Here is an 18392-nt window from a genome sequence, read left to right as displayed (position 1 = left end):
GGAGAGGAAGGAGACACAGAGGGACCGACCGACCGACAGACAGAGGGAGAGAAGGAGAGAGCGGAGGAGGTAGCGGGAGAGGAGGAGGGAGAGAAAGGAGGGAGTGAGAGGGAGAGAAGGAGTGAGAGGGAGAGAAGGAGGGAGAGAGAGGGAGAGAAGGAGTGAGAGGGAGAGAGAGGAGGGAGAGAAGGAGAGAAAGGAGTGAGAGAGACAAGGAGGTAAAGGAGGGTAGAGGAGGAGGAGGAGGAGGAGGAGGGGGGAACTTTCGATACCTCTCCCCCCACACCCCCCCCACTCCCCCTCGGGATCGTGATCTTCCAAGAAAGAAAAGAGAGAGATTTTATTTATTTATATATATATATAAACGTATATATTTTGAATTTTTTTTGAAAAATAACGGCCGTAACCGCCGTTTGGGGATTCGGTTGTGTGTGTGTGTGTGTGGGGGGGGGGGGGGTGGGGGAGGGAGTGAGGTACAGGGGCGAGAGAGGGACAAGAGGGGAGGAGGAGTGGGGGAGGGGGGAGGAGGAGGAAGGGGAGGGAGGGAGGAAGGGGTGGGGGTGGGGGGGGTTTGAAAAGAAAGTTTAAACGGCCGTTGGTTCGGCGATCGTTGTGATCGATCGATCGATTTTATTTTCTTTTTATTTTTTTTTCGTCGTCGTCGTTTCTCACCTCGTCATCGTCTTCCCCCCTTTCCCTCCCCCGCCCCCCCCCCCCCCCCCGCCCCCGCTCTCGGTCGGCGTCGGTGTCAGAGGGGGGGAGAGAGAAGAGAGAGAGAGAAGAGAGAAGACGGTCGAGTCGGGTCGGTGGTGGTGGGGGGTTGAGGGAGAGGAGGGAGTGAGAGGGGAGCGAGCGAGTGAGTGAGTGTTGTCGTTGTTGTTGGGGTTGGGGAGGTGCGGCGACGACTGAGCCTCACCCGAACCCCCCCCCCCCACACCCTCTGCCCCCTTCCCCCCCCCACACCGCCTACACCCCCCCTCCCCCCCCGCCCCGAGCCACCGCCATGGGGTGCGAGCCGAACCGGCTCCGCCTGATGTGCATGCTGACCCTGACGTTCGGCTTCTTCGTGGTGGAGGTGGTGGTCAGCCGGATGACCAGCTCGCTGGCCATGCTGTCCGACTCCTTCCACATGCTGTCGGACGTGATCGCCCTGGTGGTGGCCCTGATCGCCGTCCGCTTCGCCGCCAAGACCCAGTCGACGGCCAAGAACACGTTCGGCTGGATCCGGGCCGAGGTGATGGGGGCGCTGGTCAACGCCGTCTTCCTGACCGCCCTGTGCTTCACCATCGTGCTGGAGGCCATCGAGCGCTTCACCGAGCCGCAGGAGATCGAGAAGCCGCTGGTGGTGACGGGCGTGGGGGCGGCCGGCCTGCTCATCAACGTGCTGGGGCTCTTCATGTTCCACGAGCACGGCGGCGGCGGCGGCGGCGGAGGAGGAGGAGGTGGTGGTGGAGACGGCGGGGATGGCGGCGGAGGAGGAGGAGGAGGAGGGGGGGGAGGAGGCGGCGGGTTGCTGGGACACGGCCACTCGCACGGCCTCTCGCTGCGGAGGAAGAAGCGGAGCGACACCGAGAACCTGGCCGGCAACGGCGCCTCCAACTGCGAGCGGGAGGAGAGCAACACCCTGGTGGCCTCCAGCAGCCTCAACGGCGTGAGCCTCGACAAGCAGGAGAGCTGCGGTAGGTCAGAGGGACGGGACGGGACGCTCCGCGACAGGGAACCAAATACACATTACACACATATAGATATAGATACACACACACACATATATATATAATAAAAAAAGAGCGAGAGAGAGAGAGAGGGCCACCTGTGTGGTTCTGCCTCAGGTCCTGGCGGGACCCCCTATCGGAAGGCGGACTGCTTTCCCCTCTCTCCATAGTTGCCGCCTGACCCGCTGACTGTTTCTCGGCCACTTCCATCTATCTCGGTTTCCTTGGCGGTGGCACATACACACACACACACACACATACACACACACACACACACACACACACATGTGCCGAATGTACTGTAATCCCATGATGTTATTTCCTAAAACAGAACTATCTGATCTTGTGACCCCCACTCCCCACCCCACAGCCCCCGAATAAAGAACCCCAGGAGTGTCCGGGGAACGCCCGCCTAACCCTAACCCCAACCCTAACCCCAGGCAGCCCTATGGAGGGAGAGGAAAGCCAGTCAGTCGGTGTTTCCGGGGTCCACCGCCCTTCCTCGGGGCTGCGGTTCGTCGTACAGACGAGTTCCGCCGAAGGGTCGCGTCGCGGGCCCACGAAACGTCGGCGCTCGCTTTCCTCTCGCCGTAGATGCCGCCTGACCCGCTGAGCGTTCCCGGCCACTCCTGTGTTTTTGTTTCAGATTTCCAGCCTCTGCAGTATTTTGTCATTGTGACTCTCTAATCTGTGTTTGAAGGAATCTATTATATTCGTCGGAAAACTACAAGTAACGTGGTTGAGTGTGTGTGTGTGTTTTTTGTGTCAGCGTGTTGGCTTTTATTTCTATAACTTTTTTTAAAAAAGATCCCTCTAACCCCACGACCACCCCCCCCCCCCTCCGCTCTTCCACAGTTCTTTTTTTATTATTAACGTGAATTTTAAACAGCACAATTATTCCGATGATGATGAATTTGGTTGTATTGAGGGGCTCGGTTGGGGAGGGGGCTTGAAAGGAGAAAGATTGTGTTGTACAAAGGTTGTAGAGTTGGACCAGAATCGGTTCGTATTTCTTTTCTCATCATAACCACACACCGTGGAGCTCTCACAAAACAAACTCTTTTTTTTCTCTCTCTCCGTCTTGGGTTGAACTGGTAACTTTTTTAAAATTTTTGAAAAAAANCAATTGGATCATTGTGAAAATTTCAAAGAAAAAAAATGAATACCCATCAATTGACTCATTGTAACACTTGATGAAGAAATGTACAAATGGGGGAAAATCCCTAATCTTAAATTCTGATACTGTGTATAGTAGGAGGGAGGAGAGGGGAAAGGGATTGGAGAGAAATAAGTCAATTGTAACAGTGGATTTGCTTGACCTTACGAACACGGTTGTACTGGGAGCTGTTGTGGTGTCATTTCTTCTAGGCACGACCGGGATAACTTTCAATATCTAAAGCTTATTTAGAAGCGGACAGACATGTCTACATTCATTCTTGTTGGAAAATAAGTACAGAGAGTGATAAGTATTTGGATACTGGTGCATTTATTCAGTTACAGAAATGAGTATCAACGTATTGAAAGACTTTACGATCTTTATCCATACACGCATTCTAAATCTGATCTTTTTCTCCCAAAAAGCCAATCTTCACAGTCAGAAATCTCACACTGTGATACCAATTTCATTACCAAGGGAACAAATTGGGTAGAATTGGAACACCTTTAATTTAATTTGTTTCCTGGATAATCTGTATTAATTTTTATGCCCATCTGTATTATGGCTTTTGTTGAGATAAACCAAATACGAGGATCATGTTAATGTCTCAAATTACTTGCTGCTGAGCATTGTCATCACAGGAACACCAATAATAAATTCCTCTCCAAGGCATTAGGGGTGAGCAATAAGTACTGTTTCTGCCAGCATTGCCAGTGTCGCCAACATCCCGAGGATGCTCTAATTTTTTCGAATGCAACTCAGCGGGTCATCACTTAATAAGCAAACACAGTAGCTAATCTCCACTAACTGCACCCCTCAAATAATAGCAAATGTGAATATATTATTTTTGTCATCTAATAGTTAGCCACAATAGTTTTAGTTAGTTCTGAAGCAGCTTTTAAAGGTTTCCCAGATCTTGAAACCCTAAAATAGTGTTTTGTAGTGTTTTATTTCTTCTGTTCAGTCATCCACAGAATTATTATAACAGTTTATTTCCTGATTACTATCAAGCAGCTACAAAAGATTCAAGTGAGATGGCAGGGATGTCTAGACCTGCTGCTCAACACAGCAACAGTCCAAAACCTAGATTAACAACAGCAGAACTACCTGAAAAGGAAACTGAAAGAATCGCCAAGATTTTTGCAGGACACTTAGCAGATAAAAGCTGAATCCTTTTTTTTGGCATCTGTCTGTGGACCTATGTAGAAACCCATCAACTTATTTAAAGGAGTTTCCAAACCAAACTGCTGCGAGTTCAGTCTTGTTAATATTTTGAATGATGTATTTTAATTCAGACATATGAAAATAAATTCAATACAATGCTGTCAGCAGGGCAAAACCGTAGGCAAGTTTCCTTACTCCACACGCCTCTTTACCTATCAGTAAGTAGAAGCCCAGTTCCTAGTCGATTGCCGTATCGCTTTCCGGTGGTAGTAATCCCTTAACAAAATAATAATGATTTGGTCACTCAATCCACGACTGTTTGTGGGACATGCTGTGCGCAATTGGCAGCACACAAAATGTACATTCAGTTCACTATTCCTGATCCCAACTACCAGCTCGGGTATGGATCCCTGACTGTCGAGCGCCTTTGGACGTTTTCCTGACGTGAAAGGTGCAATACAAATGTAATTTGTTGTTCTTGTCTCGTTGATGTGCTAAGGTACTATATCAAATGCAAAGATTATTATTATTTGAACATTGACAAGCTCAAGTCACTTGAATGGCTTATTTCTATCCTTACTGAGTTTTTACTAGTTTCCTTTACTAACTTGATTACCTTTATTTTTTTTAACTTAAAATGTATTTAGTCAACTTTCTAGGTGCATGTGTTCTCTACTTCATTTGGAGCGATCAGATTACAGTTTTACATTGTCCATTTTGGGATGGGGTCGGGGGGGTGGATTTTTTTTTGGTCAGCCCAGTGTCTGACACATGCAGAAACTCATCACCGAGTATAAAAGTAACCAAATCAAGCTGAGATTTCCATGCATCCCACCAACACATGGAAATCCCAGAGATAGATTGTTGGAATGGAATGTAGACTCTCTGGAGGGACCCATCCTGCTTACATAATTCCAGAAAGTATTAGGCACAGGATGGCAAGAACCAAGGCTTGGGGACCCTAGGGTGTGCGTTGGGGTAACTGCTTTCCCACTGCTCTTCCAGCTAGGACCACCCTACTCATTGGGGCTTTGGGTTGCAGGGTTAACAGGAGCTGAGTGGGATGACTCCCTGCCCTCACTGACTGGTTTGCCCTTCCAGGTCCTGCCGATGAGCCAGGCTGGGCTGTACTATTATCAGCTGTGCCCTGGAATACTGCGGACCCACTGGCTCAGAAACCGGACTACTGTGACCGCCATGGAGGGCTGGCTTGGTTCTGATATTCCGTTGACAGACATGTCACTTTGGAGCAATTCAGCTCCAAGGAGATCCCATTTACCCCTGAAACCCCACCTCCCCACCCCCCGGTGGAGGGCAAGCAGTTGCTAAAGTGTGTAAATTGTCCAGTGAATTTCTTTCTAGTTGTTCCAAATGCTATTGCTGTAACCATTTACCTAATACCTAATTTATCCACAAAAATGAGAAAATTGCTATTCATTGTCCTCTACTGTTTTCATACACTTGTCAGTGTTCAACATAAAGCATGTGCAATTGTTACTCTTGCATCTTGCTTCAATTGTGTAAATTTATTGGTGGCACTTACATGTTTACATCAAAATTGGCTTAAATCTTATGTTGTGCTAAACCGAACAAATACTTTAGAAACTGTTGGAACTAAATCTTTCTTCAGATGCAGAACTCATGGCAATTCAAATTTTTATTTCAGATCTCTTATGTATAAAAGGTAAGCACACCTTGAACAAAACTAAGTTTAATCGTATTGATAAACTAAGGAATTTGGGGGTTGGGGGGGTGGTGGTGGGTGCGAAATGATAGGCAAGTTTCCTCATTCCACACGCCTCTGTTTGCCCAACAATGATTGGCAGATCTCGGATAATAATCCCTTTAAATAAAAAAGTAATCATTTTGATCACTCAGTCCACGACTGTTTGTGGGACACTCTGTGTGTAATTGGCTGCTGCGTTTCACTCATACAATATGCAGTCAATTCACTTAACAATATAGTCTGTGGCGCTTTGAGACGTCTCGAATACGTGATAAGGCGCTATATCAAATGCAAAGATTATTATTATTACTTTTAAACTATTAATGTAGCAAACTGTTCCTGGTATAGTGTGTTCCATTTTTGGTCTGCATAGTTTGTTCTCTCTAGTGAACTTGTCTGTTCGCAATGGTAATAGTCATCCAATTCAAATGCAGGTTAAACTAAGATGAACTGGGACTAAAGCTGCAAGGTTTTTGTGTAGTTTAAAGTGGGCAAAATTCATCATCTGTTTTGGGCCTCACGTCTAGTGAATCAAACTGGTCACATAATTTTCTTTGAAGAGTTTCTTTAAAATATTGCCCTGTATGTACCAATATTCTGATTTATTAAGCTTTATTAATGTTCTATACTAAATACATTTTTTAAAAAGTTTCTATTGAGTTTTCAATTGGTGGCATGTGCCATTTAGGCAACTTGCAAGATAGCACAGACAGGGCCCCCAACATATACAAGGTTTGTTCTCCATCAGAATTAGAGATAGGGTTTGTACTAACACAAGTCTGCTTTGCGTGTCAGTTCTGTAGTACCAGTTGTTCATTACCTTTGATCTTTTAGATAAGAGGTTATGATTCTGTTATTTAGTGATTTTTGGTTTGATTGATTTGTCTTTATTGCTTTCCACAGTCTTTTGTTTGTGAACCTTTTTTGTTTCTAATAATTCCTGATTTGCTTTACGATGAAGTCCACCAGACATTTATAGAATGGTTGATATGTGTGTACCATCACAGCAAGAGTCCTCTGGAGAGAAATTCCACCTGGATCTCTTTGTTTTATTAATGTAACATTTTACGGTGCTATATTTGTCAATTTTTTAAAATGAGTCTTCATTTTGAAGCTGATTTTATAATATAATAATCCTTGTATTTAATGTAGCACCTAATCACATCATCGACATCTCCAAGTGCTTCACAGAAATTACTGTAAAGTCTATTGACTGTATTTGTAGGGAAATCTGCAGCCAATTTGCATGCAGCAATTTCCCACAAGCAGTGGTGAAGTGAATGACCACTGTTATTTGGGGGATTGTTGCCTCGGACGCTGAGACACCCCCTTTTCTTTGAATAGTAGAATAGGATTTTTAACATTCCATCAAACTGGCAGATGAACCTTGGTTAATGTCTTATCTGAAGGACAGTACCTCTGACGAACAAATACTCCCCCAGCTCTGCAAAGGAGTGTCAGCTTAGACTGTGAACTCAGTTCCGACATAGGGCTCGAGCCTACTACAACCTTCTGAGGTGAGAGTGCTGCCGACTGAGGCAGGCTTACATTTTTGGGGAAGGTTCTGTAATTCTTAAAAGAACTTGCAGAAAACCAGCTTCACATTGAATACTGTATTTAAGAATTTGCCAAACCCCGGACACTTTAAATTCTATGTTGACAGAATAAGTCTAGACCCAGATGAATTTTCCACACTTATTGATAAAGATGTTGTGTCTAAGCTTGCAGAATTGCAATGTTTTCAGAGCTGCCAACAATGGTGCCCTTTCTATTTTATGACGATGTAGTTACAAAATATGCTGTGATAGAGAATAGAAACGAAATTGAAATCGTGCCACAAAATATTATTGATGTGATCATCGAGTTCTTGAAATTTGGGCATTTCATTGTGGTAAAAAACAAGTGAAAACTGAAAATGTTATTGGGAATCTTATCAGGACTTTAATAGTATTACATGAACTCGTTGGACTGTTTAATTTGGTTAGTGAGACTGGCTTGGTGCCAATGTAAATGCTGGGGGTGGGGGTGCCACATTGTCAGATGGGATGTTAAACTGAGTTCTGCTTGCATGTTCAGGTGGACAATAAAGCTCCATTGGCAATTCAAATTGTGAATTGTTAATAGGTCATTGCCGTTAAGATTTTGCCCAGAAAATATACTTTCAATTCACTTTACAGTATATTCTGTAAAGCTCTTTTACATATTAGTTATGAATCACGGATAGATAGCATATTACTGCATGTGGTATTTTCTTTCTGCAAGTGAAAAAATGCACTACAGTCTGATATAATCAACTTGTGCTTTTAATTGGAAAAATATGGAAGCTGAATCTGCTTTTTTTGTGGCTTAAAAAAGCTGATAGCTGAATAAAATGTTGGGTAAATGTTGAGGGTGCACACATGAACTAGGGAAATGACTTTGGTTGTCAATCACAAACAAGACAGTGCTAAGCAAAATCTACTGCACATTTAAATAATTGGAACAATATTGGTTAAATTTACTTAGAACTTATGGGTTAGTTGGGCTCAGAATACTGCTGAGTACTTCAGTTACATTCTACATAGAATATATAAATCTATAGCACCAAAACAGGATATTCATGCACTCCACATGATACTCCAACCATCCTAATATTCTCTGTGCATAACCTCTCCCCATGCCCCATTATTCCCTTCTCATGTGTGCATGTTTTGGCTAACAGAAATAAATATAATTAGTAATGTATGAAAGAAAATTGAGTGTTTGCTGAATGTTAATTTAATGGTGAATTAATATTAATATATACTGAACTGCCTCTCTAGTGTAAATCCTCATGGTGCTGGGACACAGAGCAAGCTCTGAGGGTCTCTAGCCCTGGGACGAGGACAGGTAGGGACCTGAAGTGGGCAGAATCCACACCTTGACTGACAGGCATTAGTGGTTTAGACACAGGAAGCCATTACCTGCTCCATGTTATAGTCAATAATGTGTGTGTATATCCATTACTCTCTCCTGTTAACTGTGTGATTCTCTCTCTCTACTGTGAGTCCCATTATACACTGTGACTATCTCTCTTTATCCTCTGCGATTCTCTCACTCCTTTAACTTTCTCTCTCCTCTTTCCATTATATTGTGTGTGACTGGCTCTCTTTGTACACAAAATGTATAAAGAGATAAATTAATCCCTTTAAAAAAGATTAATATGGTCACTCAATCCACGACTGTTTGTGGGGACGCTGCTGTGCGCAATTGGCTGCCGCGTTTCGCTTTACCGTATATTCTGTGTTGCTTTGAGACGTCTCAAATACGTGATAAGGTGCTATATCAAATGCAAGGATTATTATTATTATGGTGTTGCTGTTTGAGACCTGAGAATGTTTGTTGTTGACACTAAGTGTTTCAAATGGAAGAGGTATTCAATTTCTCAACACTGAACACACTTTGATCGCTAAATTGGCTAAAAAAAATTGAAACTTGTCAACATGCACAAGATTTATTTTCTTCTTTTTAGTAGTTATTGGTAGTCTAGAAACAACGATAGCCAGGTGGTTGTATTCCTGGGCTTGAGTGAATTTTGTTTACATATAGTCTTTTGTCAGTATCTGACAAATTTTATTTAGACCTTTAAATGTGATTGCAATTTCTGCAGAACTTGGGATTCTCCTGGATCCTGTCAATATTTTAAAACAAATGCATACTTTTGAAATCTATTGAGATTGCTCTAGATCCTTGCTATACATTAAACATAGTGGGGATGCTCTGGATTTTAGTTTTGAAATATTAATGACAATGCAGTGGGTAAAGATATGCATCACCCTTTGAAGATATTGAACAAGGTATATTGAGACAGATTTATTAGTGAGAAAAGAGAAAGAAAAAAAACTTGAATGATTTAAGGCAGAGGTCATGTGGGCTTACCGATGTGACTCAATGGAAAGTACAGTCAGCAGATACATTTCGATAAGAGAACAAGGTTTCTCTCGGTATCCTGGCCAACAAATCCCCCAAATGAAAGTTGGTCACTAACTCCATGACTGTTTGTGGGTCATTGCTCTGTGCAATTGGCTACTGCCAATGTAAAAGTACACAGTCAAACCACTTTACATTAGTGGGAAGTGCTTTGAGACATCTAAATGCAAGGATTATTATTTACTCTGTAAAAATAAAAAAGTACTAAAAGTATTCTGCAACCACTAAAGTAGTGGTTGATTGTAGGTTTTCTTGATGGTGAGCAGCTTCGACATCGGGGTTAATCCATTCATATAATCACTGCTGCCTTTTTATCATGAACGTACTTAGTCTTATGCTTTATTTTTGTGTTTCGTGAAAATAATGTATATAATACAAATTGGCTATAGTGAAAACTGGCATGTCTCCTATGTTGCATGTAATATGCAATTGTAGTATTAATCTAGGTGCAATTGAAGTGAAAGCCTTAATAATTGTTACACATTGTGAAAATTTAGTGGTCCATATTTTAGAGCGGATATTTTTTAAATACTTTTCTTTGTTTTAATAATTCGGAAATCAGTTTAGAAAAGATGAAACAGAAGACTGAGCTTCTGTTCTTCAGAGACAATATTTTGTTTTCTGAACTGAAAATAAGAATGTAGACCTTATTTGTATGATGTTTTATGTTTGGAATGCGTGGATGACGAGGAGAGTTTTTGGAACTATTGGCAAAGTAAATTGGGCAGTTTTTTTTGTTATTTTTTTAAATAACATTTATTTCTTCAGAATGCTGCGAAATGACACCCTGCTGACAATTTGTATGTTAGCCTAACAATGGACATCCAGTTTTAAAATTCCTGCTGGTTCTTTGGAGGATAGATAGACAGGCCACCCTTTTGCTAGTGGGTATCGATCTGTTGCAACTATACTTTCCCTAATTTGATACCAATTGTCAATTTCATTCAGAGACAAAGTGATGGATGTCTGTTGTCTGATGTGGGACATGGAAACTGTCACATTGGTGTAGAAGAAGTTGGCGATGTGAGGCGTTTAAAGTTTATTCTGCATCTTAGTATACCTGACCTTAATGCACGTGCACCGTTTCCCAGAACCGGCCTTAGCTTGATGCGCACAGAATTTCACCAAAAAGGCTGCAATGAAAGCTTGTTTAGATATTCCTTTTTAAGACTACGAAATAGTTATTTATTATATTTACATAGAATGTATATTAAAGTAGTAGATCCAAAGACTGGGGTCTGTGTTAGATCCTATATGCACCTTACTGGGGTAGTAATGCTTGCCATGTCTTGCAAGATATTGCCTTATCCATGTTTCATCACGGTGACTGGCTACTGGGTTTGCAGTTTAGTGTCAGTTTAAAATTGGTTTGTGAAGTTTTTCAACTGCTGCCTGACAGCATTGTTGATCAATTCAACATGGTTTTTTAATCTCATTTTAAAATATTCTCACAGTTAGGAGTCGTGAGCTGTACTCTTAGCTGATGATTAATGATTTATTATAAAAACAAATGTGCAGTGGGCGAGAATTGCAGCATTTGCTTATGTTATGACTTAATTTACACCATTTTGGGGAGGAATTGCTTGAAGCTTTTTGATCTGTGAAAGTGAGATACTTGAAGTATAACTTAAAAAATGTTTAGGTAAATGACCAAGTATTAAGTTTGTATTGGATGCGCGAATGTTGGCTTCTATCTAATTCATGACCTAAACCAATTGCATCATTACTGGTGTATTTTCTCACCGAATAGTAAATTGGTAACTAGAGGCCATTAATTTTAAGATCACCATTAAAATAAACACAGAGTGCACAAAGTTGTTTTTTAGTGCAGGGGTTTAGGATATGCAATGCCGTATCAAAAATAGTTGTTAAGGCCAAAATATTTTTTTACAAGGAATTGAGCAAATATATGGGAGGGGAGGGGGAGAAAGAATATTGGAAATGGGCAAATTAGTAGAATTAGATGGATGGGTCTTTCAGAAACGAATCATAAGCTGATTCAGCGTCCTGGGACGTCTATCCGACGTGAAAGGAGGTATACAAGTGTAATTTGTTGTTCTCGTTTGGTGCTATGAAATTCTATTTAGTGGCCTCCGACATTGCACGGTGCTAGTTCATAAAAGTAGAGACTGTTAGGACATTATTTTGTCAAACTAAAGACGGCTGTCAGAACACTATGCGCCTTCATTGTTGTAACAGTGTAAGGTATGTAGCTAATGAGTTGCAGTTAATGTGACAAAATTGCATCTGAATTTCTGTATTGTTACTTGTATTAGTGCTTTTAATTCTTGGCCTTGGAGTGAAAACTCAGACTATACTATTGTCATACTCCAGTAAACTCCTGATAAAATGCATCCCCTGAAGTAGAAATTCCAGAGATGGATTGTTGGAATAGAATGCACATTCTCTCCCCGGAGGGATGCATCCCGCTCATACTTCTGGAAAGTATTAGGCGTAGGTTGGCACGAGATGAGGCTTGGGGGACCCAGAGTATGCATTGAGGGTACTGCTGGAGTCTTTTAACCAGCTAAAGCCGCCATGCCATCGATAGCACTGTCTGTCTGGCCAGGTACCCTGCTGTTTGTGCAGCCAGGGTCAACCTACCTCTTAGGACTTTGCTTGCGTTTTTAACAGGAGTGGGTGGAGTGGGAGGTTTCCATGTCTCCCCAGTGACTGGTCTGCCCTTCCAGGTCCTAATGATGAGCCAACTGACTCATCTTTGCTGCTGAAATTATGGAGGGAATATGATGAACAATGGAACACTAACATTCCAACTATCAAACCAAAATTTTGCAAATGAGTTGTTGGAAAAATTATGAATGGGATATAAATTAATTTCCATAGATCATAGTGTCTCTAATAAATGCATTGTTGGTTAAAAAAAACATATTTAAATGTAAGTAATATGATGTGAACGGCATTTAATGTTTCCATTCTCACACAATCTGCTCTCCATTACATATTTTTTAATAGAGATGTTGCTGATATATTGGTTGTAAGATTTATTACATCTCTGTAGTCTGTGGAAATGTGAACAGTATGGACTGAGTACACTGTAAGGATAACGTGAATGAAATTACCAGAAGCTGCTGGCATTAGATATCTGAATTTAACTTGTATGTAACCACTGATCCTATGTTTCAACAAGGGTAGTAGTAATAATAATCTTTGCAATAATCCACTGTAATGTTCATAGGAAAATTTAGATTACTTACAATATTCTAGTTATGTTGTTTAAAAACATATTTCATGAACAATAGTAAGTTGTAATTCAGTCAGTGTGTTTTTATAACTGACCTAAATCTAATGTTTTTTTTACATTTCTAACATTTGCGTAACTGAACTGTAACAGTGGAAAATATGTCATTTTACCAAATTTTTCGTTCAAAACAGTCTACTTTGTTTTTTTTAAAAATGTAATAAATGGAAGGTATCAGGGGAAGGTATTAGGCTTTAACATCATGGTTCTTGACATGACTACAACAACTTGCAATTATATAGCGCCCTTCAAATGAGGTAGTGTCTAAGGAGGTTTAACAGTGACGGAGCTTGATGCCGAACTGGGGAAAAGAGGGGAGGTGTCATGGTCAAAGTGGAAAGTCTTTGAATGTGATCTGAAGATGGGGAAGGAGAAAGCAAGGTGGAGGGATTGGCAGAATTTCTTGGTTTGGGGCGTAGTGGCTGAAAACAGGCCGCCAATAGTAGGGTGGGGTAGAAAAGGATGTGCAGGAGCACAGCTGAGCGAAGGCTGTGGGTAGTAGAGTGGGTTTTAAGCAAGAGGAGAGGTAGGGAGGTGCTAGGGCATAAAGTAAAGTGATTACTCAACAATAGACATCCACTAATCTCTGGTGGAATCCCAGTTATAGGCTTCCACACTACAGTCTTGCTTGCGACAAGAAAGGCCCCAACTTTCATAGAAATAGAAATCATAGAAATGTACAGTGCAGAAATAGGCCATTGAGTGTACACGGGTTGTTGGGGCAATCCCACTGCCCTGCCCTATCCCCAAATCTTTCAAGCCTTTTTGTTTGATGTATTTGTCTACTTAACAGTGCTTGGGATGTCCTCCCGATGTGGAAGGCACAATATAAACTATTCCCTCTTGACGCCCACAGTGGTCACTGCTTCTACCAACTTACTTGGCAGGGCATTCCACATGCTAACAACTGTTTTAAAACCTATTTTAAAATGATCCGTTGTGTATATTAATAATCCTTGCATTTGATATTGCGCCTTTCACGTTGTGAGGATGTGATTGCAAAATTCCTTAGCTTGTAGTGTGCAAGATTGTAGTGTGCGATCTTATTATATAACTGGGATTCCACCATAGATTAGTGGATGTCCATTGTATTTATTGCGTACAAGTTCCTTGATTAATATGACATAGATTTGGACTCAGATCAATTAGTCAAAGCAGCACTTGCCATTTGTTCAAACTGTGTGCAAATTAAAATGCACAAATAATGTAACCAATGCAGTAGATTCTCCAGTAATCTATTGCTAAAGACGCCTATAATTTTCTACCTTGGTAGAAAACTGCCACTCGATGGTATAGTTGACCTGGAATATATGATTATCAAAAGTGAGAGATCCAAAGTTGAAGAGAAGGCCATCTCATCCATGCCATGGCTCAAACATGTAATTGGGTACTTGCTGTCTTAAAGTAGAAAGAAAGTCTGATGAGACAAAAGGAATTGAATGTCAGAGATTAAGGGTGGAACAAATGCTATCGGTGGAAAAAAAATGCTTACAATATTTTGGTGTTTGCTTTGAACAGATCTACTAAGGGAGAACAATATGGAGAGAAGTCTGCAATTGAATGGCATTGCTATCCTCGACGACAGTCGTGATGGATTTAATGACGCTGAAGATGCTGCCTCTCAACTCAACATGCGTGGTGTCTTTCTCCACGTGCTTGGAGATGCCTTGGGCTCTGTCATAGTGGTGGTAAATGCAGTGATATTTTACTTTGTTTGGATCCCATGTCCTGAAAGTGGTCCTTGCATTAATTCATGTGTGCACAATCATTGTAGTGATGAACATATAAATGGCACAAACACAAACTCGTCTATAAGCATTCAACAAGCTGGACCCTGCTGGGTTCTGTTCTTAGATCCCACTTTATGCTGTATTATGGTTTGCATCCTGCTCTACACAACCTATCCTCTCCTGAAGGAGTCTGCTCTCATCCTATTACAGACTGTGCCTAAACAAATAGATATGCACATGTTAAATGAGAAGCTAAGTCATTTGGAAGGAGTCCTTGCAGTACATGAGCTGCATGTCTGGCAGTTGGCTGGCAGTAGAATAATTGCAACAGCCCACATTAAATGTCGTGACCCAACTGCTTACATGGATGTCGCAAAACGCATCAAAGACTTCTTCCATGATGAAGGTATCCATGCCACGACCATCCAACCAGAGTTTGCTTCAGTAAACGCAGACTCTCGCACTTCCATTTGTGAACTGCCATGCAAGACTCAGTGTGCCTTAAAGCAGTGCTGTGGTAATGGGGAGAAGAATCCCATCGATTCCTTGGATAATGCTCCTGGTATTCCACTTAAGCCTGGAGAAAATCGTGACAATTCAAGAAGAACGTCAAGTGAAAGTGAAAAAAATGCAGGAGAAGGCAAACGAGAAGGCAAAGATACACAATACGAGTCAGCTGTTTAATTGCAGCTTGTTTCAAATGACTTGGTGTTTTGCTGACTTCAACTTGGGGTTGTCAACTGGAATTGACTGGCACTGAATTGAAGTTACTGTGGCAGATAGTCATTCTTGAGCTTGTTTCACAGCTCCTCGACTTATATATGGCACATTCCAAAGCAAACACTTGGACACTCACTAAAATCTACTTGAATCTATTTTCCCAGCTTTGTGACGAGCAACCTGGGTAATGCATTGCTGTTGACAATGTCAGCAGAAAATTGTATTTAATGATTACTAAAGGTGCATTGACATTCTTTCATGTGGGAAATTACCTAGGTTTTTATAATAGTGGTTTTATGTAGATGTAGCAGTTTTGCATCAACCTTCAAACACCTTTTATCCTCATCCTTTTGAATTGCTGCTGTATAAAGTGTCAGGAGAGGGGTTGTGGTGTGAAAAGTAACCCAGTGAATCCAGAGTGTTGAACTTTATTGGTGTTACACTTGGGTAAATTTGCTTTGTGTGCTAAAATGTGCTAGTTTCTTCCCTCCTTCTCCATCCCCCTCCCCATCTGACCTTGACTAGCTGTAACAGTGCATTTATTGTAATTGTGTAAATTAGACAGCAGAACTTTTCTGCTGAAAAGAATAGTTGAAGTTGTGCCTCAATCTTGTTTAAATTTGGCAACTGTAAGTAGTTCAACGTATTGACTATTCTAACATGCTTTTGTAGCGCAGATGATTACTGTGCATTTCCCAATCTGAGGAGGTTCTATGGTTCTATTCTGGACCAACATATTGCTATGTTGAAACATACTGAAACATGGAAGAAAAAGTGATATTGGGTTTATTTCAGTATTTTGTTGTTAAAGATGGGTAAACATTTTTATGAAAGTGTATGTTACTGAATAGTACATTTTTGCTTTGAAAGACAAGCAAACGGTAAACCAAAATGAGAATGAAACCAAGTACTGTTCAGTAGTTTTGTTCAAGACTCAGTCAATTTCATTTTTGGAGTCCTTGATCCTCTGGCAGCCTGTCTTTTGAGCTGTCCTTTGAAACGATCCACCAGCATTACTTTCTGCTAATTTCGATCAGAATTAGATATCTGATGCGCTTTCTCAGTGGAGAAACCAACATGGAGGTGTTCACGGTAAATGTGAGGACAGACTTAGAAAGGGCACACCTCAAATAAGGTATCAATCGCAACACGCAATCTTGTTACTAGGCTGTAATGTAGAAATCCTTAACATACTCTGATTAAACCTTTAATAAACATTTCTAAAGCAGACCCGATGGATACCTGGAGTTGTCTTAAGTGAAGCAAGTGGTGATTATAGTCAATCAAATATTTTCTGTGAATACTGTAAAATGGTAAATTGGGTTCCATTCAAAGCATGTGCATTGTCGAGGAAAAAATCCGTACTTTTGGATGTAATGGGATGGCCACCACTGCTCCAAAACAATTTTATAGAAATTCAGATACGATTGGCTGCTCATCACTTTGCTTCAGTATTTTTGCACATAGTAACTTTCAAGTTTTCCTTTTTATATAGGTATATTTACTTATGCCAAATGCAATCCTATTAGTCTACCACTTTACAATTAATAGAGCACCCTTTACATTGGGCAAGCTTTATGGACTGTACACAGTCCAACCGACCTTGAACTAATGATCCCACTTCATCAGAGTATTTAATTGAAAATAACTGCTTTGACACTGGCATGAAGGGATAGATTTATTGAATACATTAATAGGGTTGTGAATTTCAATCCTACTTCAATCAGTTGCCCAGTTGGTCTTTCAGAATGTTTCCGAATTTGAAAGTAGTGCTTTAACTGAAAGGTGAATATCAAATTTAAAAGGATACCAAAAATGTGATGGCGATTCCAAATTCTCTAGGAAAAAGTATAACATGGTTAGCGAATATAGCGTATGCAGTGGGAAAAAAATGTATTTGTTAAAAACCCAAGCCATCTGATCCCAAGTCACCTGGTTCGAGAAACAATCCATTTAAGTTCTGTAAGTCTGGCTTACACGTTTACAAGAAATACAGTTTTTAAAATCATTAAAGGCATTAAAATACAACTTTGCCCCTTATGCACGCTTTGTTTTGCTTTGTTCATGAAAGCTTCTGCTATGTACATTTTGTTGCTGCTACATTTGAGCTTGGTTGCGTGACCCGTCAATATATTTTGAATGCTTCAGAGCCTGACTCCACGGTAATTTTGTTTAGCGTGCACTTTAATAGCTGGTTAATTCATTTTTCAAATTTGGGAAATATTTGTCGGTGTTCAATTGAATGGAATCTATTCTGGGGCAAAATGATCCAATCACTACTAACTCAGGATTACTTCCTCTGAAAGTGATCTTAACACGTTTAGTTTAAAAAAAAATTGTGCTAGACACAATTTTAACTTGAGTAATCGCATTTTTACAAAAAATCCTTAAAAGGCCAAGTGTTTCTACCACATCTACTCCAGTTGTAGTGCGTGCTCCTTGTGATGGGTCTGAGATTAATGTCTGAAGGCAGTAGTTTTCAACCTTTTTCAAAATTGCCCTTTCTGTCTTGACGATTTCTGCTCAAGTACCCCTTTACAATTTTCACTCCAATGAGTGGTCCCACAGTTGCAATAAAAGACAGAATAATCTGATTAACAAATTATATTTTTTGCTGTCTCTTTCCCCCCCCGCTCCCACTACCCCATCAGACATTCATGTCCCATTTACACCCCCTCCTTCTAAGGCACAGCATTTGTGTATAGAACACAAGATGATTTTATTTTCTCAGCTAATATAACACATTTGTTTAAGAACAACAGCAACATAAATAGCACAGGGCCACTATTCTACTGAATATCTCTTCTTGACTCGAACCTATTTTACAACATATTTACCATAAAAAGCAGCTAATATTTAATAAAAAGGAGAATGATAAAAATACATTTACCATTACATAAGATAAAATTAACTCCATGCAGAGATACAAACATAAAGACTTATACAGTGATATAAAACTTAAGTGGTGCTAACATAA

At 41.0% G+C, this 18392-nt stretch overlaps 1 protein-coding gene across 1 annotated transcript; it reads left to right on the top strand.

Annotated features, from left to right (window-relative positions):
* The first annotated feature begins 997 nt into the window (after nt 1-997).
* Nucleotides 998-17455, top strand: slc30a1a (solute carrier family 30 member 1a). The gene is made up of 2 exons (XM_042333214.1): nt 998-1679; nt 14484-17455. Exons 1-2 carry the CDS (start codon nt 1004-1006, stop codon nt 15377-15379), a joined length of 1572 nt encoding a protein of 523 aa, XP_042189148.1. The 5' UTR covers nt 998-1003; the 3' UTR covers nt 15380-17455.
* The last annotated feature ends 937 nt before the right edge of the window (nt 17456-18392 follow it).

This window comes from Callorhinchus milii, unplaced genomic scaffold (genome assembly GCF_018977255.1).
Source record: "Callorhinchus milii isolate IMCB2004 unplaced genomic scaffold, IMCB_Cmil_1.0 Scaffold3, whole genome shotgun sequence".
Taxonomy (NCBI): domain Eukaryota; kingdom Metazoa; phylum Chordata; class Chondrichthyes; order Chimaeriformes; family Callorhinchidae; genus Callorhinchus; species Callorhinchus milii.
Note: the sequence above shows the minus strand (reverse complement) of the source record. Positions and strands in the feature narration are given on the sequence as shown.